Source organism: Filobasidium floriforme, assembly GCF_021052385.1.
Source record: "Filobasidium floriforme strain CBS 6241 chromosome Unknown HD553scaffold_3, whole genome shotgun sequence".
NCBI lineage: Eukaryota > Fungi > Basidiomycota > Tremellomycetes > Filobasidiales > Filobasidiaceae > Filobasidium > Filobasidium floriforme.
The window spans coordinates 392,537-419,202 of NW_025763624.1; the positions used below are offsets into that span (position 1 = coordinate 392,537).

At 53.2% G+C, this 26,666-nt stretch overlaps 8 protein-coding genes across 8 annotated transcripts; 5 read left to right on the forward strand and 3 right to left on the reverse strand.

Moving 5' to 3' along the window:
* The first annotated feature begins 2,351 nt into the window (after positions 1-2,351).
* HD553DRAFT_305168 (elongation factor 1-gamma) lies at positions 2,352-5,103 on the forward strand. The gene is made up of 13 exons (XM_046179118.1): positions 2,352-2,450; positions 2,529-2,581; positions 2,671-2,859; positions 3,219-3,373; positions 3,453-3,924; positions 3,989-4,038; positions 4,114-4,127; positions 4,215-4,262; positions 4,328-4,350; positions 4,413-4,461; positions 4,547-4,554; positions 4,622-4,840; positions 4,906-5,103. Exons 2-13 carry the CDS (start codon positions 2,548-2,550, stop codon positions 4,920-4,922), a joined length of 1,278 nt encoding a protein of 425 aa, XP_046039146.1. The 5' UTR covers positions 2,352-2,450; positions 2,529-2,547; the 3' UTR covers positions 4,923-5,103.
* Positions 5,104-5,396: 293 nt separating this feature from the next.
* Positions 5,397-6,821, reverse strand: HD553DRAFT_155323 (uncharacterized protein). The gene is made up of 5 exons (XM_046176780.1): positions 6,757-6,821; positions 6,367-6,704; positions 6,167-6,294; positions 5,616-6,099; positions 5,397-5,549 (listed from the first exon to the last, which is right to left on the reverse strand). The coding sequence occupies exons 2-5, from the start codon at positions 6,667-6,669 to the stop codon at positions 5,511-5,513; spliced, it is 954 nt and encodes a 317-aa protein (XP_046039147.1). The 5' UTR covers positions 6,670-6,704; positions 6,757-6,821; the 3' UTR covers positions 5,397-5,510.
* Positions 6,822-8,943: 2,122 nt separating this feature from the next.
* HD553DRAFT_155409 (uncharacterized protein) lies at positions 8,944-10,846 on the forward strand. The gene is made up of 8 exons (XM_046176781.1): positions 8,944-8,981; positions 9,065-9,377; positions 9,441-9,747; positions 9,829-10,032; positions 10,099-10,193; positions 10,267-10,348; positions 10,412-10,508; positions 10,607-10,846. Exons 2-8 carry the CDS (start codon positions 9,090-9,092, stop codon positions 10,788-10,790), a joined length of 1,257 nt encoding a protein of 418 aa, XP_046039148.1. The 5' UTR covers positions 8,944-8,981; positions 9,065-9,089; the 3' UTR covers positions 10,791-10,846.
* Positions 10,847-14,002: 3,156 nt separating this feature from the next.
* On the forward strand, positions 14,003-14,660 carry HD553DRAFT_305175 (uncharacterized protein). The gene is made up of 5 exons (XM_046179119.1): positions 14,003-14,107; positions 14,172-14,245; positions 14,305-14,347; positions 14,417-14,473; positions 14,541-14,660. Exons 1-5 carry the CDS (start codon positions 14,054-14,056, stop codon positions 14,586-14,588), a joined length of 276 nt encoding a protein of 91 aa, XP_046039149.1. The 5' UTR covers positions 14,003-14,053; the 3' UTR covers positions 14,589-14,660.
* Positions 14,661-17,387, reverse strand: HD553DRAFT_305179 (tRNA synthetases class II-domain-containing protein). The gene is made up of 9 exons (XM_046179120.1): positions 17,168-17,387; positions 16,795-17,096; positions 16,654-16,740; positions 16,456-16,579; positions 15,880-16,376; positions 15,774-15,812; positions 15,555-15,707; positions 15,335-15,490; positions 14,661-15,263 (listed from the first exon to the last, which is right to left on the reverse strand). Exons 1-9 carry the CDS (start codon positions 17,346-17,348, stop codon positions 14,670-14,672), a joined length of 2,133 nt encoding a protein of 710 aa, XP_046039150.1. The 5' UTR covers positions 17,349-17,387; the 3' UTR covers positions 14,661-14,669.
* Positions 17,388-17,626: 239 nt separating this feature from the next.
* HD553DRAFT_347905 (uncharacterized protein) lies at positions 17,627-21,008 on the forward strand. Its single transcript, XM_046183335.1, has 7 exons — positions 17,627-17,752; positions 17,832-17,940; positions 18,026-18,163; positions 18,229-19,304; positions 19,373-19,743; positions 19,807-20,507; positions 20,569-21,008. Exons 1-7 carry the CDS (start codon positions 17,652-17,654, stop codon positions 20,917-20,919), a joined length of 2,847 nt encoding a protein of 948 aa, XP_046039151.1. The 5' UTR covers positions 17,627-17,651; the 3' UTR covers positions 20,920-21,008.
* Positions 21,009-21,242: 234 nt separating this feature from the next.
* On the forward strand, positions 21,243-22,217 carry HD553DRAFT_280622 (cyanamide hydratase; the record flags this gene model as incomplete). Its single annotated transcript, XM_046178108.1, has 5 exons — positions 21,243-21,494; positions 21,558-21,669; positions 21,727-21,772; positions 21,827-21,956; positions 22,012-22,217. The coding sequence occupies exons 1-5, from the start codon at positions 21,302-21,304 to the stop codon at positions 22,215-22,217; spliced, it is 687 nt and encodes a 228-aa protein (XP_046039152.1). The 5' UTR covers positions 21,243-21,301.
* Positions 22,218-26,037, reverse strand: HD553DRAFT_305186 (putative Allantoicase). The gene is made up of 18 exons (XM_046179121.1): positions 25,770-26,037; positions 25,608-25,693; positions 25,427-25,518; positions 25,180-25,351; positions 24,980-25,099; positions 24,687-24,907; positions 24,559-24,625; positions 24,465-24,497; positions 24,258-24,396; positions 23,826-24,186; positions 23,662-23,768; positions 23,522-23,602; positions 23,431-23,456; positions 23,333-23,359; positions 22,773-23,267; positions 22,631-22,703; positions 22,488-22,568; positions 22,218-22,424 (listed from the first exon to the last, which is right to left on the reverse strand). Exons 1-18 carry the CDS (start codon positions 25,837-25,839, stop codon positions 22,285-22,287), a joined length of 2,391 nt encoding a protein of 796 aa, XP_046039153.1. The 5' UTR covers positions 25,840-26,037; the 3' UTR covers positions 22,218-22,284.
* Positions 26,038-26,666: the final 629 nt, after the last annotated feature.

Sequence of the window (26,666 nt, forward strand, 5' to 3'; positions counted from 1 at the left end):
CATGGGCCGAGAAAGGACTGGGGCAGCCATTTCGGATGGCCGAGAGCCTAAAGTATGGACTGATCCAGGATCCGCGTAAGAGTCTGGTACAATTAACGTGCTGGCAGGTGATACATGCGTCGGAAGCGGAAACACTGAGAGAGTGCTTGCCGAGGACGCAGGATAACAAGGGTCCGCAGGCTCGAAATTCAGAGTAGATGATGTGCGCGACATGGTGACTGTGAGATTCCGCGAATGTTGCAGAACCGCAGGAACATCCGGAAATAAAAGAACTGATTATCGAACAGCGGGCTTCTGCAGAAAGTGTCGAGCCATTATATCCACTTCACTATACCACAGCCCTTGCAGATTGAGAACGCTGCTTATGGCTGATGAAAGGAAGGCGCATCAAATAAGCTTCTTCGTATCAGCTACAGGATCCGCTTTGGACATCGCTTTGCACTTGACATGGGTAGCGTCCTCTTTTGTGCGGGCATGATCACTGGTCCTTTCGCGCACATGACCGTCTATCCGCAGCGCATATCATGTGACGGTATCGGACGCGATGACATCGGACGCCTGGCGATCGTGTACGATCGATTTGCAACGAGAAACCACCTCCTCGATGGGTTTTACTTGCGAAATTTCGAGCGCGCAGTGGAATAGACCTAGCTACGAAAAGAAGAAAGCACGAAAACGCGATTTGGCTCACGTACAAAGCTCGGGACAAGTTGGGCGCCTGGGCGAGAGCCACAACGCACACAAGAAAGGGCAAATCGCCCGAAGCTCCGAACTGATCACCTAGTAACTACGCTCACCGCGCAGTAATTTTCACTTGGGCTCATTGGAGTAACGAAAAATGAACTGCAAAAAGAAGCCAAACACGAAAAGATACAGCTCGGCAGGGTATCCAATCGACCGTCTGCTCAGCTGTATCTGCCGCACAACCTAGTTCAAAGTACTACAGCCGTAAACTAGAGTCTGCCAATCAGAGCGATATGGGAGAACCTAGAAGGAAGGAATTCCTGCCATAGTGTAGCAAATCCACGATTTTCGTTCTTCATTCATGTGTCGCTAGAAACGCCAGCAATCGGGCTGGGAGTGCTAGTACGCCATACAGGGCTTGCAAGGGGAACGACAGCTACTCATCCCACCAGCACGTGGAAAACAAGAGCTACAAGAACGTTCTGACCCATTGGAGACTTTCGTGACTATACTGTTCCCGCTCACAGCCACCGCTCGAAGTTTTCTTCGTTCGAGGCATTCCAGCGTCGATCAGTTCACTTTACCGTCCCGGGCCGAATGCGTGTTACACTATGCCCAGCGCGTCGAAGCTCGTATGTATCAAGTGGTGTATCTGCTTCAGTTCCAATTCTAGCGAGGTTCGCCTGAGCCATGGAGGTCAGTTGCTCATCGACTGTCGAAACTATCTCGAGTGAACTTGAAATCAAACCCGGGTCGCGTAGGAGCTCCTTCACCATGTCTATTTCCCGCTACCCTGGCTTTATCGTATCAACATACCTGGCCTTTGTCTCTTGAGCATACGTTGATTTTCGATAATTTAGCCATCTTCATCATCAGAAGGCAGGTTTCTCACAACTCTGAGCGGATGCGAGGGCGGAGGCGTTTAGCTGGTAACCTGATGTAAACATCGTTCTTCTAATAGAACTGAATCATGCTGATATAGCCGTCAAGAGCGGTCCAAATACTGTCTTACTGGTGCGGCGTTTGATCTGGACAGGAAAAACGCTGTGTTCAATGCACCAGTCCTTCGCCTTTGTTCGTGCCTGGGTTGTCCTGCGCGACGCAGTAGCCGCTTCATGTCATAGGGTGTTCCAATAATTCCAGCTCGACATGCCTCCAGTACCCTCCTGGAAACATCTCGGCGTTCGGACCTTGGCAGTTGAAATCCATCCTGGTATATGATCAAAGTGTGCGAATAGGTCTCTTTGCGCAAGCGGGAAGCCGTGTGCGAGTTGTAAGCAGATCGTTCCTCATCATCGTATAGGGTTAGCGCAGCCAAATTTATCGCGGTTGGCATCCCAGGCCGCCTTCCACAAAACGGTATCATGGTCAGGCCTCGGGATTGACGATCAGCCTTGTCTTCGATACACTAATTTTGGTAGGACGTCTGGAAAGCCTAATGCGAAAGAACACTTCTTAGTAATCGGTATACTTTACGACCACGACGACGCGATGATTCAGCGAGCGCGTCCTGAAACCGCTACCTGAAACCCGCGTTTCCTGTCACGTGATTAGCATACAGGCTAGTACACCCTCCCTGCTTGCCACTTGCGCCACTCAGAAGCGCAGGTCTCTGTGTTTTCGCGCGCGTGTTGGTTTGTTTGCGGAGCCAGCGAGCAGCTGAGGGGGAATTCTCGAAAAAGCACAAAGGTAGACAACTGATCCAAGCATTCCCAAGGTCACGACGCCGGCTTTCCCGCCTGAATCCAGATTCTTTCTCTCTCATAGTAAGTCGACCATATCCGGTGTTGAACATTGTGATCGAGAGTCGTCCGCTCATTCCGACCGTGTTCCACCTCTGACAGCCCAAAAACAACCACAAAAATGTCTTCCCTCGGAAAGATCTACTCTTACCCCAGTGCGTCCGGCGAGAAGTCGTCGTTAGATATCTCAACGAGACGATGTCGCTGACATGAAAACGTTCCTCTTCCCTCTCCCCCACTGCAGACAACTGGCGTGTCGCCCGTGCCCGTGCCGCCGCCGTCCTCGGAGGTAGCGACATCGAGCTCATCATGATCGACATGCAGACCACCAAGAGGGACGACTACCTCGCCAAGTTCCCCGCCGGTTGTGTTCCCGCTTTTGAGGCTACCGACGGGACCATCATCCAGCAGTCGGGTGCTATCGCTACCTACGGTGAGTGTCAGGTCGTCCGTTCGAGCGACTTCGTTTGGGTTGCGGGTTTGCGCACGCATCCTTGCCCTTCGACCTTCGACCTTTTCCTACCCATGTTCCCCCTATTCCCAATTCGCAATTGGCCTCGGCCCGGCGTGTGTTTTTATGATGAGTTTACAACTTCTAGTTATCCCTGTCTTAATGACTTTTGTCGACAAATTCTCCGACGAGTGGTATCGTTATACTTCTGAAAAAACAGACACACGCCCGGACCTCCTATGGTACCCGCTTCCGATTGCGTCTTCGTCCTGACCGCTTCGATCACCGCAATCACGGACAAGCGAACTGACATTGGCAAACATCCACTTGCAAACGTCTAGCTGCCATGGCCGCCCCCTCTGGCAAGCTCCTCTCTGACGACAAGGCCACCGCCGCCAAGATTGCCGAGTGGTGCGCTTTCGCCGACACCGAGATCGCTCAGTACCACGGTGTCTGCCAGGGTTTGGTCGCTGGATGGTTGGCTTACGCCAAGCCCGTGAGTCGGATTGCCGGTCCAGTCAAGTTGGATCACGTCGCGGGAAGGCTGATCTGTCGACGATGTACTCCCATCCCAGACCTACACCTCGATCTTTACCAAGCTCGAGCAGCGATTGGCTACCCTCAACAAGGTCCTCGAGGACAAGACCTTCCTCGTCGGTGACAGGATGACCCTCGCCGACATCTTCGTCGCCTCGGCCGTCTTCTCCGCCTTTACCGGCCGTGGACACGTCGACAAGGCCACCCGAGCCAAGTACGGCAACGTCGCCCGACACATGGAGACCATCGTCAAGAACCCCAAGCTCGTCGAGGTCTACGGCGAGTTCGAGTACGTCGAGTCGGCCCCCCAGTACGTCGCCCCCAAGAAGGACGCCAAGCCCAAGGCCGAGAAGAAGGCCGAGGACAAGCCCAAGGCTGAAAAGGCCCCCAAGGCGCCCAAGGAGAAGAAGCCCGTCGAGAAGGACGACGACGACGAGGAGCCCTTGGTTCCCGAGGAGCCCAAGGCCAAGAACCCGTTGGACGATCTGCCGAAGTCGGAGTTCAACTTGGGTGCGTTGGGTTTGGGTGTGGTCGGTTTTTGCGGGTCGAGGCTGATGTTCTTGGGTGCTTGCAGAGAACTGGAAACGGGTATACTCGAACTCAGATGGTGATGTAGCGATGAAGGTGGGGTTGTCCCGATCGCGGTGCTCGTTTGGAATATCACTGACATAGATCAATTTGCTTGATTTGTTATCGCAGTTCTTCAAGGAGAAGTGAGTGCCCGTGAAATGCTTCCGGCGCATTGTTTGCATCCGCAGCGGAAGTAAACGTTCGAATCTGATTTTGTCTCCCTTCGACAGCTTCGACACCAACGGTTTCTCCATCTGGCGTGTGGACTACAAGTACAAGTGAGTCGAAGCGGAACACTACACCTAGCCAAAATACTGATCAGTATTCGTTTTCTTTGCGGTAGCTCTGAGTTGACTCAAGTTTTCAGTAAGCTATCCCCTCGCAACCTCATTTACGCATCCAGCTTACTTAGATATCTTTCCCCGCAGTGAGTAGCAACCTCATAGGCGGCTACTTCACCCGGATGGAAGCAGCACGGCCAGTACAAGGGTGGAAACGCTTGAGGGAACTATCATTTACACTCTTCTCGGTTTTTTTTTTTTTTTTTGCTTTTTTTCCACAGAAAATACCGTAAGTCAATTTAGGTAATTTCCCGTATCGCGATGTATAATGACGCGTCCTGCTCTTCTTGGAACAGTGTTCGGATCCATGGGCGTATGCGGTACCTCCAACAACAGCGTTATCTCCGGGGTGCTGGTCTGCCGAGGCGATGACATCTTGCCCGTCGTTCAGACAGGACCCGACTGGGAGAGTTTCACCTACCAGAAACTTAGCTTGGACAACGAGGAGGACGTCAAGTTCATCGAGAAGTCGTTTGACTGGACCCTCGAAGTCGACGGCAAGACCTGGGCCGACGGTAAGCTGGGGATCATGAATTCATGTCATTGTCTGTGCCTTACCAGCTATTGTGCCGTATTGCAGGCAAGAACTACAAGTAGAGCAGTCAATCGTGCGGTCCATTCTATTCGAGCTGTCACTCTACCCTTTGTATGCGAGATCGGCGCGTCAAGGCCGCTTCATGTCATTTAACGAAATATATATATTCACGACACCGCTTGTCCTCGATTCTGCAACGTCGATACTCTGCTCGATCCTCATAATTCAGCGTTCGACACTGTATCTACGTAATTGCATAGGACTCGTTGGATGGTGCATGTCTTCGCTGTGCAGAATCGCCCCGTTAGGTCTGATGATCTGTCCTGATCGAAGACGAAGACAGTTATGACGGCAGATCGTGCTGAATCTCTGGAAGCGGATGGTGACTCCTTTGTGGCTATTTGATGCAATCTCGGACCCATCAGAGAAGCCGGGTCGACAGCAAGGATTGAATTTCTCGCGAATTACACAAGGACATCGGCCGAAGGCTGTACGATACAGGTCGCGAGCTGCATAAAACTAATCTGGCAACTGTAATTTGGCGAAACAATTCCGAAGATGGGGGATGACATGCGGAGAGGACATTCGAAGATAAGGATATGCAATGTGAAGACGTGGATCGCAGGCTGCCAAGGGAGAAAAAGTTCGACTCAGGCTCGGGGAAGAGATTTGCGATGGGCGAACTTTAACTGAGAGGCACCCACGTAGCATATGGTCAGCAAAGCATTGTTACCTACACGAGCACATCTGCGTACCTTCTTTTTCCCCTTTGCGATTTCTAGCGCCCGATCCCGTCGTGTTCGCTCGAGCTGAACGTCCGATGTCTCAGAGATTGGCCGAGTAGCGACAGAGGAACCCTGGACGGATTTGAGCTGCTTGATCGGTCCGGAATGGCGAGTCGGACTTTTCTTTTCGCTCGACTCCTGTGCCTTCCTTGATCTCGATGAAGGCGCGGAGCCTCTAGCATATAAAGGTTTGACGAGGCGGACGAGCCGTTCTCGCCTGTTGTCGAAATCCAGCTTCTGCCGGATGCAGGGCCACTGTTTCGGCTCGTAGGTGATCACGGCGAGGCTACTGACAGCAACATCCTCAAGAGTAGTATCTGGCATGATAGGTCGCAAAAAGACCGCCCAGCCATCGAGATCCTTCATCCTAGGTGCTTGCACACCTGCTTCTAGCCGCTCGAGGTAATAGTTGAGCAGGGTTTCAACATCACGGCTCAAAAGGATCTTCCTGTAGCTATCAAAGTGACCAGACGAGGGTGATCAGTCGGGATTTGGTATACGTCTCCGTCTGAGCCACTAACAAAGTGTCATCCACAAGATTCTGATTGAACCCTCTCTTGGCGTCGGTAGTGTCGAAACTTGCGATGTCGAAGATTTCGAAGATGGCGACAAGGGACGAGTCGGTAGACACCCTTTTCCCAGTAGTCTCCTGTATAACCTGAAGGTTAGGCTACACCGTCGAGAAGGAAGGGGACGAGAAGAATGGTGCATGCTGACTTACCTCGTATGCTTCGTTCATTCGCGTAAGGGGTACGAAGTGTGCGTAGTCGAATAAACCGGTTTCCTTGAGGATCCGATACTTTCGGTTGGTTCCAGGCTGTTCTTTGTGTTGGCGGAACCGGCGATCGAATCCAACTTCCGTCTTACCGACATAAGTCCAATCGGCCACCCGGATCGCATAGGTACCGATAGTGCCGAGGGCGTCGTCGTCGGCAACAAGCTCGTCAATGACGGAAGTAGGTATCGGTCTGCCGCTTCGGATTGTGCTCCAGTCGATATGTCTGGTCCACAAGGAGCGTCTCATCCAAACGAGTACAGCCGCGTCAAGTCGTTGGAACCCTACTCACGAGAGTCAGCTTGAGACGGTCATGTACGCTTGCGACGTGCTTACCTTGACCTGTATGTTCATCAGTGACTACCCAATCCAGCCAGTGGTCTTGGAAACCCTTCCCGCAGTCACCTGTCAGGCTTCAAGTCGGGTAAGAATCTGCTTTGCCTAAACACAGTAGCACAAATATCGCTGGAGGCGCTCGAAGCGTCTTCTCCGTAGGCGACATACCCTCCCCAAATGTGAGTAGCCCACCCTCCTTCTTGAAATGTTGCTTCTGCTTGTTACGGCTACATTCAACTAGACGAGTCTTTATCCATTCTACCACTATCTTGAGCTTCTCCTCAGAGATGTCTGGTTGTGAGTTGCGACCGATAGATCAATATTCGTACCACTTGGGTTTCGGATTTCCAACCCACCTCGGTCCTTCACGTCCGTGGCAGTCCACTCGAACCATTCCGTGATAGCTTGACAGTCCTGATCATGTAGGCACACATGACGAATGTACTTGGATTGCTGACGGTGTACTTTCACAAGCTCCGGCTCAAGTAAAAGGACGACCTCGTCTTCATCTTCGTCTTCGTTCTCTTGGCCGACAAACCGTTTCCAGAGTTCTCGCGTCCGACGCAGCTTCTCTTGATACGTCATGCTGAATTGTGAGATCTCCTTATCAGTAAAAGATGACGCGTTAGATTGTTCAGAAACTGACTGACCTCGCTACTTGTGGCGGTGAAGACTGATTAGCAAACGTTCAATTTGAGGAGCAACGTGCTCAAGAGAGCGACGGAGCGACGGAAATGACGCTGCTTATAGGTAAAATGGCGGTCGAAAGCTCATCAGATTCATCGATTCCCTGTCGGTCTTGGGTATGCTGAGCTCCCGGCTCGTTTCCGTTCTTCTGATCATGTGAAGCGAAGCCTCATTTGGCGATTCCGTCATCCGTCATGATTTATTCGCTGGCGATCTGGTAGGCGATCGAAATCAAACGTTTCGGGGGGAATTTGAGTGTCCGGTACTGTCCCTGACATGCTGAACAGGGAAGAATTCGACGTGACAAGATGTCTCGAATCGAAAGGACGGTCTCTCATTCCTAATCAAGCGGGAAAAAAAGATCAAAATCGACTCTTTTTCTTTTGCTCCCGGGTGATGCCACACCCTCGATGAGCGCATGTGTACATGCGAAGTGGGGCAGACAAAGTCGTGCCCAAATGATCACAACTGATCACTTATCACTTATCACTGATGAGCTGATGAATTGACAGTGTGCGATAGAACGACACACGATCCACCGATCTACAGATCTACATCGATATCGCGGGCCTTTTCTTTCTAACCGGAGGCCCGTGCGCGTCTCAGTCTGGAACACGATCCACCGGGCTGTGCACCCCCCATTTTCACGTTTCAGCGCATCGAGGTTGCGATCGCTCGATCAGCCGTGCGATGAATCCAGTGAAATCATTAGGAGTGATGAGTTATCGGGTGATCAAGTAATAATGATCAGTGAACTAGTAATCGTGCATTGTCATATCATTGGAAAACAAAAAGGCGTTGCGAAAACCTCGAGCTTGTAAGCACATCTCGGTCAGAAATACTGTCTACTGATTTGCCCAAGTGGTCACAGGACGAGGTTCAGGTTTTTGGGTGGAGGTTCAGGGGTTTTTGGGGTGACGATAGGAACAGCGGTAAGACGCTCTGGTACGGCATCACAGCCATCGACCTTGTGTTCGGCGAAATGTCTCGGGCAACGATAGCAAAGGAGGCTCGCACAATGCGATCGCGCGCTCGGCCGAGCAACAACAGAGAACAAAGCTCATAGGGTCGGATTGGCTACTCGGAGCCGAAATTGATCGGGCTTAACATGAACCCGAAGCCTATACGTTTCAACATCAAGATCGCGCTAACCCGTGTTGTCGCTCTCGGGCATATCTTGGCGGTTCACGACCGAGATTTTCAGGCGAGACATCCTTTGAAACGGTCGCGCGATATGGGCCGAGCACAGCTTTTCAAAGGAGTTTGGGTCAGAAAGCAAGGCTCCTCCGAAAAGAGGTTCACCCGGATTTGCCGTCCTGGATTTCCACGGGCGAGCGGGCGACGGGCACAGCGCATTCGCGCAAGGTGACTGTGCGCTGTGCAATCGCTTGCCCTGACGATATATATAAATCAGACTGAGGAGCTGGGGATAGATCGACCACGATGGTAACATCGCTGGAAGACTCCACACGGCTAGCTATTCCCCTTACAGCTGCGTGAGGCCAGCCGCTGCCTATTCGATCAATCGTTCTACCATTGTGAGTACAGGTGACCGACCAGTCGGGATATCGGTCTTGACCGGTGATACTTATGCCTCTCCGTTACTTTTCTTCGATAACAGAGACGAGGCACCGACCACGTCCACGATGCCGTCCAGGTACCCGTACGGCGGAACATGCACTACATGCTCTGTAGTTGTCGGCAATCTCAAGAGCCATCTGGCTTCGACAAATCATAAAGTCAACGAAATTTTACGTCGCGGTTGTGCGCTTCCAAACGAAAGCAACACAGCCGACTACGCGGCACGGATGATCAAATCGAATCGATACATCGACTCGAAGCTTGCTGGCGGCGGCTATAAGCGTCTCGGCTTCTGGTCAGCGGCTGATCCTCAGGATGGGAACAATGATTCAGTTCCATCGGATGTCGTTCAGGTGAGCCGGTGTTTCTGAGATTTCAAGAATCACGTCTCACGTCATCCCGGTCCACGACAACAGGATCAACTGGAAGATTTCTTCATCAACAAATGTCAGCTACCAAGTGCCCTAGTCTCTCGTCTGATCAAGCGACGTAGCTCGACCGACCACCTTCAAGCCATGGCGGTTGTCGTCTGTGCGGGGTTGACGGACAAACCCTTAGAAGCGTTCAACAGCTGGCTGAACAACTCCAGTCTCGGTCCGACTACTGCTACCAACCACTTCAGTCTCGGTCCGTCTACTGCTACTAGCCAGGTCGTGTCACTCTCGGCTCGAGAGCTATCGAAGCAGGTGACGACAGCCTCCCTAGCCAGGAAGTTTGTTACAGGTACGGCCACGCTCGGACGGAAAGCCCGCATGGCAAATCGCTAACGACGTGTTCCGTCTACGTGCGAACCTCACTGTACAGTGAAGAAAAGGTTCCTACAAGCGCTGGGATGGACTGAGGAACGGTTTGTGGACTGGATCTGTACTGCGCGACTGGATGTGCAGGATCCGAGGTGTCATCTCTTCTTCATGATGTACGGAATCGAGACAGGCCTGGTCGCCATAGACGGGACTCACAAGAGTGATTGGAGCCGTATTCGCTTTCGTCCACTCTCTTTCGCTACAGGTACGTCCGCGCCCGGACAGAACGCGCACCTAGCAAACCGCTGACAATGTGTTCCGTCTACAACAGCGTTCGTGACTGGAGATGATGACTTAGGTTTAAAGATTGTCGACGCTATGGACCACGTCCGAAGCGTCTTCCCCTCGTCGACGACGATGCAAGAGGTGGGGATCCGTGGTTTTGTGACCATGTTCTTCCTCGTACTTACACTCGAATTTATGTTCGAATGGGGAAAAGGTGGAGCGCAACATGCTATTTGAAGATCGTTCCAGCTCGAGTCCCGCTTGGAAAGCGTTCTTCGCCTACGTGCGAGCTGCTGGTAAGTTGAGGCCCAACTCGATGTTTACCTGCAGACCCCTAACACCTCTTTGGTCCCGCACAGAATCTTCTACCTCTTCAACTGCTAAACTTACCAACGAGAACCTACGTAACAGACTCTTCAGGTATATATCCAGGATGGCCGTGGTGGACGATACCAGGTGAGGGCTGTTGATCTGTGCATCCACGGTGTCCTGATTACTGATCGTCTGGCAAACGTATCAATGTGTGCTAATATGGCCGCCGTGGACGATACCAGGTCAGGAACGCCATGGACACGCAAGGAAAAGGGTCAACTCCGGAATTTGCTAAAAGCTGAGAAAGTAGGGTTCATGAAAGCTCAAACGTATCTCTGGTGCTGTTCTGCCAGTGATGTTATCAAGACTCGTACTGGTCGAGCCATTCAAGCGTATTTGCAACAACACCGAGATGATTATTTTTAGCGTGATGCCTTTGTATCCCTATGCATGAGAACAACCTCCGTCTATGTCAAACGCCACGAGCTACCTCAATTGCACGAGCTGCCCTGATACCACGACCTGCCCGTATGCATGAGCTGCTCCGATTGCAAAAGCTGACAGCCGCCGCATTTCGATATCTACAGGAAAGACTTTCGGCTCGGTCGGCCTGTAGGGAAACAACACCGACTCTCGGATCGGCGGAGTCTTCGAGGTTCTCGAGAAGGCGCTCGACTGGGCTTTTCCAAGCACCATTCCACGCTCGTGATGTCCAGTCCGATTTTTCTCAACCCATAACAAGTGTTTCGATTGCTTGACACAATGGCTTCCCTGCTAACGCGTTCACCTGGTTGCTGGCTCGCTGGGCGAGAACTCGTCTATCCCTTTCGGCCGAATCGGTGTAACATGAAACGTAAAATCGGGGAAACCCCCCCACCCCCAAATCAGGTCGGCTAGCGAAGCAACGATTGAGACAAGACGATTCGCAACTCGATCCACCGATCTACATCGATTCTTCTGATATAGCCGGTACTCCCGTGTGCACGTGCACAATGTACACAGCTTTGCTCTGTCGTCGCGATTCCTTTCATCAAAACCCGAACGACCATACTGACTCTGGGGTAGCACAGTTTTCGATCGCCCGGTCATCGATTTCGATCCTCATCAATCCTGCGATCTCGACGACCGATCCAAAGGAGGGTAAAAATCGCAACCACCGTGGTTCAAATAGCCATCGTCAAGCGAGGTTCGCGAAGGTGGAAGAACCAATAGAAGGATTGGGCGGTGGCGTTCGCGTAGGGCGCTTGCGTCCGGGTCCGAGCGATTCGGGCTTCGGCAGGTTGATTATCCCCGAAACGTTTCAGTGATCATCGCAAGCGACAACAGAATCCGTCGTGATCCGATCTGGGGCGCCGCCGAGACGGGTGATGTGAGTATGGATTCTCGCGAATTTCAAGGACGTTGAGTATGGTCTAGAGGATCCACTCAACCCTTCACGACGTGGTCTCGTAATGAGAAATGAACAGTGCAACATCGCTGATTCATTCGTACCGACCACATCTCGCATGCTCAGCCCTCTCGAGGAACCCATTGTATCCATATGCGCGCCATCCTATATGGAGGGGTGACGCAACGACCGTATATGCTGCTTCTTTTTCGACGTTCCCTGAAACCATGGGTTACGTTTCTGCCAGTCGCCCTCGAACCGCAACTCACGCACGGTGTATCTTTCACCATTCGGTTCGAGGGACAAGAATTGTGAACGTCTCGGGCGAATTCATTCAACCCACCCACAATGCAGACTAGTGTAGCCGATATAGAGTATCACACCACACCGCCCCAACACACTCATCGTCTGCCGTTCCCGCCGAGGCCAATCTCGACAAGGCGGGCACGGGACGGGTCCTCACACGCAATCTCGTGCGCGCAGACCAAGGGCGACCTCGGTAGCGGACGAAATCGAGTCGGAACACTGGGTAGTACTCTGAGTGTTCGATGAGTAGTACTCGCTGCTAGGTTGTCACGAAAAGGTTGTTTCAGAAACGTGTGCCTCCGGAAGCAGAAAAAAGAGTACTTTTACTCTTTTTTCTGCTTCCGGAAGCTGGGTCTCCCGCTCATACCTCAAGCAGGCCCAGATGATATTGGATGAAACGACTCTGGCTTGGTAAATATGGCCTCTAGTATTCCAGTGACGGTGTCAGACTAATTACCGCATCAAAACCCGGCAAGATGGCCCATCGCAGTCAGACGGTCCTGTGATCCATAGCCGCGCTCGTCCATCACATATCGACTAGTGGTCGCTGGCGTTATGGTCGCATGATGTCTTCTTCACCGGGGGAACATCTTCCGTCAATGTACCAGTCGATACCGGACGAGGCGAAGCGCAGCCACTTCATGCGCGCTTCACATAGCTCGCTCAGCTGCTTGCAAAACTCGAAGCCGTCCTACCGGTATGGTCACATGGCCTGTGATGCCGTGACATAAGTCGGGAACTTGAAAGCTCGGTCTGTTGACACGGCCACAAACAAGAGTAGTCCAATGTCCTCGTGCGTATGCCCGCCGCGCCGACACCCTTTGTCTGATCGCACCGACAGACTCTCCATATCGTCGATGGTCTTGTCAAGCGGAGGGGTATGTGAGGCGACACATACCGGATGATTATTTTGGACGCGCTATCATCATCCGGTAAAGGTCAGGGCGTTGGCTACCTCAAGGAGGGTTACCGTCCCCGTGTTGTCTTCTGATCGGCCTAGGCAGTCGGGTTCTTCCATCTAGCTCGATGACGTTATCTCATAAACACTTGAGTACCGGTGTTTGCAAAGGTTGACCTCGAACGCCTTGGTCCTGGTACGTCAGCCGATCCGACTCGCGAGGGCCAACTGTGCCACCCTCGTGCTCGGCCGACCATGAAAGGGCAATCGGTGCCTACGGAAGTTGCACATATGGGGGAGGCGTAACAGAGTGACACAATGTGATCATGTTAGTGACCTACTTTTTTCGTTGCGCCCTACCATCAACCGATCGAATGATGCTTCCCGACCAGACCAGAACTATGTCCCGTCGGACATCTGTACCCAGAGCTTTTTAGAATGATACACAGCTCCCAATTGAAGCACCTCTGTTAATACCGCGCAGCTGGTTGAACACATCTCGTATTCAGCCTTTTTGTGCCAGATCGAAATGCAGGAGTTCTCGTCACCTCAACTCATGATTCTACGCACGTGAACCTGGCACAGGGATATCAAAAGACGATTGATCTGACCAAAGCCCCGTCTAAAGCAGGTAGGAGGCTTGAAGGACACAATTTGACGCAGTTACCCCTTATTCACAGCAGTACCGCGTGATTATCGAGAAAGCCAGTCAGTCAGTCGATTTTGGGTGTGGATCGACGCGCCGATTATTACACCAAGGTAATCATCAAATCGGGCTCAAGAATTGACCAGGATCATTACTGGGCGTTGACTGCTCACCTCTACTGTGACATGTCCGTATCCAGACGACCCGTTCCAGGTTACCCAATTCCGTTGCGCATCACCGCCCCGACTCCGTGGTGAAACAGCAACCGAGACACGCCCCGCGCACCCAATTAGAAGCGCATCATCGTACTCGCTTAGCGCGGCACGTCACGGGGTTCCATGATGTCACCTTGTCGGCCAGCCGACAAGGTCGATCAACCTCATACCACATGACCTATACCTATCCAATTCAGACGATACATACCTCAACACAAACGACCATTCACTTCCATAATGTTCTCCCTCCGAACCGTCGCCCGAACTCAGGTCCGATCCCTCCGAGTCGCCGTGAGTCCAGGTCGCAACAGCTCGACGCTATTTTTTCTCGCTGACCATCGGAACGACCTCTTAGCCCGCCATGTCTGCCCGCGGATACGCCGACAACGCCGGCAACGCCGCCTCTTCCGGCGGTGGTGACAGCTTCAAGTGGGTGGTGCATCTGCATGTACGTCAACCTGTTACTGACGGTCAATCTCATCTCGCAGGAACAAGGAGCAGGCCGAGGAGGCCGTCTACTTCCGAAAGCAGGTGGGTCGCTCATCATGCCAAAGGATCGTGACGACTAAGTACTGATCAGATGATGTTTCACATCCGCAGGAAGCCCTGAAGTTGGCCAAGGCCAAGGAGTCGCTCGCCAAGAACGAGGACGAGAGGGTAAGTCGGATTGAGGCCTTATATCGAGAACCGTCACTGACACGTAGCACGATCTTCGATTCCGTAGAAGAGGTTGGAGAAGGAGCTCAAGAACCTCGAGGCCAAGTCTGCCTAAACCTGTCTGCTCGTAATGAATGGAGAAATGTCGTTGGGATCCCATGCTAAATGAATAAGATACAAATTCGAACCTGCTCATCTATGCTCGCTTCAACCCGTACTGCCCTAGAACGTCATCGGCCGGCCCCGGTGATGGGCTCTTGAAAACCGGATCCACGCCGCCGGCCGTTTTGGGGAACGCGATGACATCCCGGATCGACGACGTGCCACACAAGATGGCCACCAGTCGATCCAGACCCAGGGCGATTCCGGCGTGCGGGGGCGCTCCGAACCGCAACGCCTGCAACAGGTGTCCAAACCTCGCCACCTCGCTCTCATCCAGCTCGAGCACCTTTGTCAACACGTACTCTTGCAGCTTGGCATCGTGTATCCTCACGCTCCCACCCCCGACCTCCATCCCGTTCAGCACAAGATCGTAATGTTGTCCGCGCACCTGCTCGATCTTGCCGCTCTTGAGGTTCTCCATGTCTTCGTACATGGGCGCCGTGAAGGGGTGGTGCGAGCTAGACCACCTGCCCTTGGCCTGGAACTCCTTGTCCTCGTCCGAGCGTGTGAACAAGGGGAACTCGGTGATCCACAAGAAGTGCGGATCTGATGGAAGTTGCAGGGCACCGGCTTCGACGAGCTGGTCCCGCAGCTTGACTCGCAGTCGACCCAGCTTGGTCCAGCCAGACTAACGTGACAGAGCGAGAGGTCAGCTCAGCGATTCATCAGATCGACTCATAAGCAAAGTTCTCGACTCACATCCGGCTGCTTTCTCCGCTTGGCGAGCCAAACAATGTCGCCCACCTCGGCGCCACCCGGTCTAGATGACTCGGGCTGCAGGCCTAGCGGTCGAAGCAGGTCAGAGTCGGATGTCCACGTCGTACGATTTGCCGAAGTGATCTCAATCCGTTCTACCTGTCGAGCCGAAGCTTTCAATGGTTAAATGCGGTATTTCGATGCCTGCTTCATGCCGACCCACATCCTGCATCTCCTCTGCGAGCTTGTCCATCTGCAGCGAACCGACATCCTGTTTCGGGGTGATCATGAATTCGACCGTATCCGGCTTGTCGTCGGCTAGCAGCTTGTCGATGTCGGCATCCGAGAGAGCTGGATAGTAGGCGATGGGCAAGGTCTACCAGAACAGGATGGTCTGTCAGCCCCAGCACTGCCGAATCAGTCGCACAGGCGGTCTACTCACATACATCTTGAATCTCGTATCCGGCTTATCAGATCCGTACTAACCGCGAATCATAAGCGATCAGCTTCCAAACCTCTTTAATATCCCGAACCTGTGCGAGACTCACGACATCCATGGCCACCTCGTACGGCATGACCTGGAACCACCCGGGCAGATCCACGCCTTCCACCTCTTTCCAAATCTTCTTGACCAAGCCCTCAATGATCTCCCTGACCTCTCCACCTCCGATCCTCCACGTACTCCTCATTCCACCCTCTGCGCCGTCCCCGACCTGCGGCGCCCCGCTGACGAAACTCATCTCCAAGTCGACCTGGGTGAACTCGGCCTGACGGTCTTTTCGGCCTGATTCATCCCGGAAACAACGGGCGATCTGGAAGTACTTGGACGTCAATCCCGAGGCGACGAGGAGTTGTTTGGGTTGTTGAGGCGATTGTTGGAGGGCGTAGAATAGGGGTTCTTGCGAGGTCGTCGGAGTGGCGTCTTCGGAAGTTGAGGCTGAGTTGTCGGAAGTGATGGGAGAAGTCAGGCGGGTCGGAACGAGGTATTCTCTCGCGCCCTCTGGTGATGACTGTAACAGCACCGGCGTCTCTACCTCGGTGAACTCTACGTTCGCACCCAGCCATACTGCATCAGCAGCAACCCAATGATGTCGAATAGAAGCAAGACCAAGCCTAGGACTGACCGAGATCGTGTAGATAATCCCTGATCATCTTCGTTACCCTGGATCGCTTGCGGATGTTCTCCCCAAGCTTGTCAGAACGAAGGTCTAGGTACCGGTATTGGTTGCGGAGGGTCTCGTTGGCTGGCTGCGAGACGAGAGCCATAAGTGAGATTCAGTACCGAGGTCATGCACGAGATAGAGAAATAGATCAAAGCTCACTGAATCCCGACTGTTTGGGTAGAAGGGAAGAACCTTGTCGGCAGGGTTGAGCATGGTATATTTCGTCACCGAGACTTCGACGGTGTCCTGCCAAAAGGTTCGTCAGCCAGCGACCCATAAGTACGGAACGACAAAGCTCACCCGGTGATCCACCTTCTTGGCCGCCAACTTGGACTTGACCGTCCCCTCCACCTGCACCACGCTATGCAGAGGTACCCTCATCAACTCCTCTATGAGCCTCTTCCCCTGCTCGACATCTCCACTCGGATGATCCTTGGCATTAACGACCAGTTGAACCTGACCCGTAGAGTCGCTCAGGTTGAAGAAGGCTAGCGTGGGGTTGGCTTGACGTCGGCCTGTCAGCCAGCCGCCGAGGGTTGTCGACTTCGAGAGAAGAGATGGGCCGAGAGACGAGATCTTATGGGTGATGCTAGCTCGCGGGCCTGCATTTCGAGTAACAGGTCGAACCTAATCAGCTTCAACATATTTAAATTTGAAGCAACCTATTACTTACCGAAATGAGCTTCGAAACCCTTCTCCTTCGTTGTAGGCGTTTGTACGGTCTCGGCATTCCTTCTCGAGCCCGTCGAATGCAACGACCTCGCTCGTGCACCGGCAGCAATCCCCGTCGAGCGTTGCGGGATCGACTTGACGGTCCTGCTCGCCGCTATTCGAAGCAGTGATCGTGAGAGCATTTCTCTAAGCTCATAAACTACGAATTCCGCAACAGAGCAAGGTCTGTCGATCACAAGTACGCAAGTGCACAACTTGTGACCAACTTTATGGTATAAGCTCTCGACGATCACCCTCGATCTCCGAGCAGGTCACGTGATTCTCCTGTGACCCAGCTATATGCCGGCATCTTCCTGGTTCATTCTCGGAAGCAAAATGTTGCAATTGTCGACTTTTGATTCAACTTCAAGAGGATGTCGAAATCCTCTCACACTTCAACATATTCTGACAATATCTTCAGAACAACTCAACCTATACACATCATCATGTCAGGAAAACGAGCATACGAAGAGGACATGGAACCATCGACGAGCGAGGTCAAGCTCGAAGAGGGCGGGCTGAAAAAGGCCAAGAAGGAGCGTGTCAAGTGAGTTTATAGCGGCGGTTTGCAAACGATCTACCTTGTTATAGCCTGAGGCTGATACCCGGGTCCTGCGAAATCATAGCACCACGGTGTTCGTCTCGTCATTGCCCTATGAGACGACTACGACGGATTTGATCACCCATTTCTCATTCATCGGGCCTGTCAAGAACGGTTTCGTGGTCAAGGACCGAGTGAGTGCGGGATGTGGCCTTGACCAGTCGATCCGGCATAGCGTATTCATTTCGTTGCCCCTGTCGTGTATTTTTTCGCCTATAGGAGTCGGGTGAATCGAAAGGAGTTGGATACATCACATACACCGAGGTCGAGGATGCGGAGAAGGCGGTAGAGGAATTGAACAACGGGTCATTCGGCGCTTCAACGAGAAAGATCAGGGTGTCTTTGGCTGATGTCAAGGTGAGTGTCGCGGCGACGTGTTATGTGGAATGTGTTTCGAAAGTTGAACACCTTGATCTACCTAGCCCACTCGTCTCGAACGGAGTCAACACAAGACCACCGAGGAAGACACCGACATCCCCTCCCTTCCCGGCCAACCGTCCACTTCATCCGCCTCTACCTCTGCTCCGCGAACAAAACCGGTTCAACCCCGCGGCCAACCCGCCAAACGTTCTTCCGACCCCACCTCCATCCGTACGCTCGTCTTGACTGGTATCCCCGCCGACGTGGACAAATCGACCTTGTGGAAACGAGTGCGGAAAGTTGCCGGTATCGACGGAGGGAAGCATGAAGCCCTGCAATTCCCCGTAGACGTCGTTCCCGGGGAAGAATCCAAAGAGACTCTAGGACAAACCGCCAATGTGATCTTTACCACGCACCAAAAGGCTGTCGAAGCCATCCCCATGCTACATGCGCACACATACAAAGGAGCGCTCTTATCCTGCGTCTTGAAGAAACGGATAGAAACCTCTGGTTCGGCTACGGGCGGCGACAAGGACGGCTCGGGGAAAGCCAACCGGGCAGGAAGGTTGATCATCAGGAACTTGACGTGGAACACGACCGAGACGGACCTCCGGAAAAAGTTCCTCCCCTTCGGTCCGATCTTGGGGATCAACCTCCCTACGGTAGCAAGCAAGCTGCCCCACAAAGACCCTTCCAAGCCCGCTCCACCGCCAAGAGCGCGAGGGTTCGCGTTCGTCTGGTTCTTGAGCAAGAAGGATGCCGAGCGGGCTATCGAGGAGCTCAATGACAAGGAGTTGAACGAGAGGAAGATCACCGTGGATTGGGCTGTCAGCAAGGACAAGTACGAGGAGGCCAAGAAGGAGGAAGGAGCCGGGGACAACAAGGAAAAGGACAAGATGGAGGTGGACGTGGATGACAAGGAGGCGGTCGAGGCTGTCTTGGCCGGCGAGAAGGGCGACGACCAAGACGAGGAGGAGGGCGAGGATGAGGACGTGGATATGGAAGGTGGCGACGAAGAAGCCGAGGACGAGGAGGAAGAAAAGCCCGTCAAGCCCGTCTTGCCTGCTGTCGAAGAGGGGTCGACGCTGTTCATCCGAAATGTTCCCTTCGAGGTGACCGAGGAGGAGCTTCGTACTCTGTGAGTGCGCATTCGCCTAGCTCACGATGACGTGGTATCTTGAGAACTTACCATCTTTTGCTCTGCAGATTCTGGACGTTTGGACCGCTCCGATATGCTAAAATTACTATGGACCGTGAAACGGGCCGATCCCGAGGGACCGGGTTCGCCTGTTTCTGGAAACGCGAAGACGCCGACAAGTGTCTGGACGAGGCCAACCGGGTCAAGGAGATCACTGGAGCCAACACCATTGACTTGACGCCGAAAAACCCGTTTGCGATGCCCTCGGTGCTGCAGATCGATCCGTCGGCGGGGACGGCGAGCAAGTTGGTCCTGCACGGACGAACGCTCGAAGTCGTGAGGGCTTTGACGAGGGAAGACGCGGCGTTGAAGAAGGAGGATGGAGAGAGGTCAAGATTGAAGGCTGATAAGCGAAACACCTACCTGATGAGGGAAGGAGGTGAGTTGGCGCGCGTTCTCTGAACTTATTTGATCTCAAGCTGATCCGTCATCTCCATGATAGTCATCTTTCCCAACACCCCCGCCGCCCAGCTCTTGCCCGAGACTGAAGTCGAGAAACGAGCATCGTCGTTCAGCGCTCGACGCAAGCTGCTCGAATCTAACCCGGCTCTGTACATCAGCAAGACGCGTCTATCGATCCGACAAATCCCGCTGTATGCTACCGACCGGACCCTCAAGCGGCTAGCAATCCACGCCGTTCGGGAATTCGACAAGGAGGCCGAAGCTGGTGACCGGGAGGGTCTGTCGCGAGAGGAGCTCATGGACGAGACCTTGTCCCCCGCGCTCGAAGCCAAGGGCAAGAAGCAGACGCGAGGCGAGCGAGTGACCGCCGTCATTCAGAGCAAGATCTTGCGACAGACCGATCGGGTCGACCCGTTGACCAACCTCGGAAAGAGCAAAGGGTTCGGTTTCCTGGAAATGCGCTCGCACAAGGACGCTCTCAAGGTGCTTCGATGGGCGAACAACAACCCGGAGGTTGGACCTCTCATGCGCGAATGGGCTGCTACCGAACTCGAAGAGCTGGAGAAGAAGACCAAGGAGAAGCTCGAGGCCGCCCGTAAGGAGGAGAACAAGGATATCGACGAGATGGAGCTCAGGTACAAGAAGCTCCAGGCAAAGGTCAAGGACGGCGTCAACGGGCTTGTCGACCAGATGAAACAAGGCAAGACGCTGATGATCGAGTTCAGTGTCGAGAATGTGCAGGTGAATAACAATCCTGCCAGGCTCGATCCGACGGAATAAGTGCTAACTTCGTGTCCTACAGGTCGTCAAGCGACGTGTCGAAAAGGTCGGTGAGGCGCGACAAGGAGGAGGTGCTCCGGATCGCAAGCGCAAGTCACGTCCGACAGAAGACGACTCGGATGATGAGGGTCGTCCCGCCATCAAGCGAGAGTCGAGGCCGCCGAGGGAGGGCAAGGGCAAGCCTCGACGTGAAAAGTCAGGTGATGGCGAGACCGGCGACCGACCTAGCAAGAAGGCCCGGACAGGAGGCAAATCAGATAGCGCTGCAGCGACACCGTCTGAGACGGCAGGTGACAAGAGCAAAGCTGGCAAGAGTATGGGAGGTTTGATTGGCAAGAAGAGGAAGGAGCGTAAAGCCAAGGCTGGCAAGTAACGACGGGTTGTGGTTCTGATTGCATGTTGTACGAGATTCATACCGTCCGCGTCTGAAGCGATACCAAGTAAAGCCAGGCGCCTGCTTCACATTTCGACTTTCTGCAACTGGTTTGAGCGGCGCGTAGGTACTAGTTTCGAATGCCTGAGTCTCTCGGCGGCAAGTCAAGATGGTTTGAGATTGTCATCCTCTTACCCTTTAGTGCTAGCAGTAAAGCTAAAATCGCGTCGCCCGGGCTAAATGAATACGTGATGACGTATACATCAAAGTTACAACAGCCGGCTTTCTGAAGCAATCGATGAGCTCATCAAACTCATTCTGTCCTCACATTCTCACGATCTCGCAGGGAATCTAAAACGTCTGTTGACACAGTCCAGAAATCATGACATACGCACCAGGCTTCCGACCCGTTTCTCGCGATCCTGCGGAGCTCCCTTATGCAGCCACGGCGTTCGACATCACGCTCGCTGACCTGCCGTTGCCATCCTCCGATCTGATCGAAGAGGCTAAGCAGTCTCTGAGGCCCATCCTGGGGAAACCCGTTTGGAATCACTCTCATCGAGCTTTTCTCTTTGGTGAGTATCTGTGATCGGTACGGTGGCGAGCCTCGGGCTGATACCCCGTGTCTTGTCTCACAGGCTCGGCAATCGCTAAAGGGAAACTCTCCGATCACATCGACTACGACGCTGAATCCTTCTATTTGGCGTGCCTGTTCCACGATATCGGTTGTGTCCCGGAGAATATAAAGAAGTCAGCAATGCCGAATCAAATACAGATAGAGATGAAGCTGATATTGTCAAGTAACAGGACCAAGATGTCTTTCGAGTTCTGGGGCGGTATCCAAGCTCGCGAGGTTAGTACTCGACTTTCATTTCCACGTGATTGCCTGTCAACTCTGCTTCGATAGTGGCTATCTAGTCATGGAGCCAGTAACGACCTCGCCGACTCGGTCGCCGAAGCCATCTTCCGTCACACCGACTTCAACAGCGGCAAGATCTCCTCGAATGGACAGCTCATACAGCTGGGAACGCTTTTCGGTCAGTCTTAAGTTCTAGTTCATACCAGCATATTCTGACCCCTAACCCATTGCAGACAATATCCATGCTCATGAAGAACATATCTCTAAAGATCTTGTCCAAGAAATCGTCAAGCAGTACCCTCGACCGGGCTGGTCGAACTGCTTCGCCGGTGCAATGCAGGATGAAGTGGACGCGAAACCTTGGGCACACGCCACGGAGCTCAGAGAATCGGAAAACTGGCCCAAGATTACGAACAACGCGTTGGCAAAGGCAGAGTAAATTGAAGTAATTCATGTGGTTTGTATGCAATTTTGGATGCCAAAAAGAGTGTGAATTCTCCCTATATCTAAAAGTCCGGGATGTCGACCACGCCGATGGTCGAGTCGTACTCGATCAAGTCGCAATCCCGAGGATCTGCACGGTGTCCGATCTGGGCCTCAACGCAGGCGAAGTCGATAGATCCACCGACGGTGAGCATAGGGTGGTCTGTAGTGAAGCGGTTTGTCAGATATCGCTAAAGGTCGCGTCGTCAGGGTCGAGTGTACTCACGCCAGACACCGGCATGGTAATTGACTCCCTGATCGGCGGTACAGAAGAACGCCTTGATCGTCGCAGGATCCGGTCGATCATCTATCGTATTAATTCAATCATCAGTTCAGTTGGTGTCGTTGAGTGGGCCTGCATCGTCATACCTGAGCCGCCATCAGCCACAATGATAACGTAGGCAGCTCCGCCATCTAGAGGTTCTTCTGCCTTGCCCGTCCACTGTCGCATTAGCAAGAGATTACGATCAGACCAGCACGGTGCGAGCATGAATTACAGCCTCAAGCCTACCTCGGCGATACCCATCGGGATGAAAGCCTGCTCGGTCGAGGGATGCCTCTCCATGAGACGGACCGGCCAGGGCTTGGCCTTTTCCATCCCATCTTTGACGGTGCACCGGAAAACGCTAATTCCGGTCGTGGCACCGGTCTCGGCGGCGTAGCTGTTCTTGACAGGCGAAAGTTCGTGGAACTTGATGGTCTTGCCGTCAGGAGAGACCTGGCTGGCGACACCCTGAGGCGCATTCTCTGCCGAACCATAGGACTGAATAACGTTTCCGTATGCCTTGAAGCTGTCGGCGGTAAGCTTTTGGCATGTGATACCAGAACCGCCCAAAGAGGAGACCATTGATTTCAGGGTGCTCAGCGGTCCGCTCTGGACGGCCTGTGTGACGGCGTTCTTCAGAGTAGAGCGGGAGCCCGATGGCAGTTTGGGCAACGTGATCTGTGCGATCGTGTTGCCCGGCTTGTAGAAGTCAATGTCAGCCTCGGGGAGAGGTGGGGCGATCTGGAGGAAGCAATCTGTTTAGCGATGGATTGACTTCGCGACAAAATCGGCGGCAGAACTCTCACACTCTCAATAGCCGCGTAGGTCAGAGGCTGAAAGGCAGACCGGGAAACATTGAGTTAGAGGCAGATACTCTGCCATCCCCACCGCTCGCTTCACTCACACTATCCGCGGTCAGGGTTCCATGGTCTGTCAGGGATCCGAGGAAGCATCAGCTACAGAATCGTACCCGTGCAACAATCGGGTTGACTCACGCCAAACATCTTTGCCGTACGTGACACTCTGGCTCGGAAGCACCAGGAACGATCGCATCGTGCTCAAGTCCGGTTGACCACCTGCAGGAGTGTCATCGTGAGCAAGCATGGTGACAGCTCGAGCGTGATACGCAGCTTACTAGCATCGCTCAGAGCTACGGTCACGACATATGAGCCGTCCTGAGCCGCCGAACCTTGCCCTTGGGTTGCACCCAACGGAACAAAGGTCTGGGTCGTTCGCGGGTGTCTGTTCGAAAGTAATCGGTTATCGAGCATCGCTCTGCAAGCCTTGCCAAAAACTCACTTTTCGAGCTGAACGATATCCCACACATCCCCAGTCTGTACCTTTGGCTGAGCAGTCATGACGCTGATGATAGTCCTGTGGTTCTCGCTTCCGTCCTTTTTGTAATCGTCCTCGACCAGAGCCATCTTGTGGTACTTGGCCGCGGTGACCTGATTGGCGGTCGTCTTCGGTACCCCTCGAGGGGCGGCCGTAGGAACCGAATAGGCCTGCGCGACTCGTCCGTAAGGAAGGAAGGCCTCGTAGGTAAGAGGAAGGGCCTCGAGTTGAGGGATCGGGTTAGCGGTATGCGTAGCCGGGAGGGAGGTCGACGAGTATGTCGAAGCTCGGTACCCGAAAATTCTCAACCGCTTGAGACCACCGTCTGGCAGAGCACAGTATGGTTGTCAGCACACTATTCTCGTCCCAGATTATAATTACAGCTAGACAACTCACCAGGCCAGATGGTCAACTTGACATGGGTAAACACCTTGCCGAAGGCGTTCTCTACTGGGTAAAAGTGTTGACGATGCGGACCCTGCTTCATCTTGGGCAGGATCGAAACCCAATCCGGGCTATCGAGAGCGGGGACGTTCTGCGAGCGTGATATGGGTCGAGATTAGTTTCGAGGCAAAATCGTCGTCGCTCAGCCAGAAGACTCACGTCGGAGCAGTTGATAGCGTGCAGCTCGGCATACTGCAAAAATGGATATAATTCAAGTGACGAACCGAGACACACGGTACGCAAATAGACTTACGACGGGGAAGTTTCCCATATGATAAGCAGTATCGATCTCGACGTTATCGATGTAACCCGCATCACCGCTATAAACACCTCAAATCAGCCTCGACATCTCTTTCCCTTTGATTTTCAGTTCGGACCTACAGCCTGACGACGGTCCACTCGTTGTTCCCTTCTGTCCGGCTCCTCTTGCACTCCCATCCGTCTCCCATGTCGAAACCTCGACCGGGCAACAAGAGGTTGGACGCGATCCCGAAATGTTGGTCCGACTGAGACACGATCCGACCGCCGTTGAGAGCGTAGGCGAGGTCGACCCGTTCGGATGTAGAAGGGGCCTGCGGCCAACCGTACGCTCGGAATCGGCCCTGCGAGCAGTATTCGAGGTATCAGCTAAGCTCGGTGGTGGTATGGAGCGGATCGTTCCTGATATAACGTACGAATCCGCCATCAGGGATCATGGACAGCTTGACGTGCGAGTAGACCTTCTTGGTAGGCTCAATCTTGAAGAGATGCCTCGAATTGGGTCCAAGCGGGACTTCGGGCAAGAGCAGCTCCCACTGCCATTCCACCACATATCGCCAGTTTTTCGTTAGTCCCGCTATTTCAACGGACCTCTCTGAGAATACCGCAGACTCACCCTAGGATCGTCCCCAAGCAACCCCTTTTCCTGCCTCTCCACCTCCTTCTCGTCACCCTCCAACTTCAGACCCCAGACATCCGCGGCCGGACCTTCGTTACCGGTAAAATTGGCCGTGTCGATATCGAAACCGGTGAGAATGTTCGAAGGAGGCCCAAGGCGGATAATCACCCTGATATTGTAGTATAGAGTTTGACTGCGGTGAGTACGCGAACTAGAAGCAGTCGAGGGGGGATGAGGGGCTCACCAGTCGTGATCAGGGGCATTATGTCGTCTGGTCTCCCAGCCATCGTACAAGGCTCCTTTAGGTCCGAATTGACCCTTCATGGAGACCGAGGGCTGTCGTAGTCAAAGGAACGCCCATACCAGATCGAGAAGCATGTCAATACAGTTCGACATCATGGTGCTAGGTCGTTCAAGGAGCTTACGTGGACCTTGAGGAGGTTGCTAGCCTCGGCAAAGAACTCGTCTGAGAAGGAGACGATCTTTCCACCCAGAGCTACCGAGGATACCTCTAGGAACGACATGCCGCAGTTGGTAACATCGTTAGCAGCGGATCTCGAATGATAGATGGTACCGGCACAACCTACCAGTAGAGGTATCCTTGAAGACCTCTTGGAATCTCTCTAGAGGGATGGATTCGTAGGTTGGTTTCGACATGTTGCGAGTGATCCGTTGTTTGCTTCTCGGTTCTAGAGTACGGTATGCCTAGGTAGGGATCGTATGGCAGCTAGAAGATGTGTGGTAGCTTGAAGTTCTTGTCGGAATGCGCAACAATTCTTGAAGACCTGAAAATCAACGTGCCTCGATGTCGTGAATGGTTGATCTGACTCGGGTCAATGTGCTGGCAGTTCACTCTCTCTCCCTCGAATTACTCGATTATTACTCGATCCCTTACTCGATAGTTGTTCGTCCTCCCCCTATCTACGGATCGGACGCAATTCGCTACGAGAATGCTTCCGGTTCCGGTCCGATAAGCTCGGAGTTGCGCTGACCCCGCTTTTCTCGCTTGTTTCCACCTCGAATGGGTATTTGGCGTTTCATGGCGTTTCTCGCCAAATCATTCAGTCGCGTTTCAGCCCGCAGTGTATAGCGAACGATCGCCGTTGAGTATGATTTCGGCCCGAACGTTCTCTTGTATAACCATTCTATGCAGTTTTGCGATGAAGCATGGTTCTCCGTTGGCGATGTGGTTCTGCACGTGAGCGAGGGTCCTCGTGACCTGATCAGAACCAGATCGCGAGACGTGATTACGCGATAACGGCGCAAATCATGCCCACACAGAGTCACGAGGAGCTACACTCAAAGGATGACATCTGCATGTCATCTTGGCATTGGTTCTGTATACTTCATTGTGATGTGCTTGCTCTCTTGCTGAATGCAATCATCTAATCACGAGCTTTGTGGCGATCGCGCATAATATGGCAAGCTGGCAGAGTGGCGAAGGCGTCATGTTCATGGATCAAAATGTGATGGCTGCATTTCCG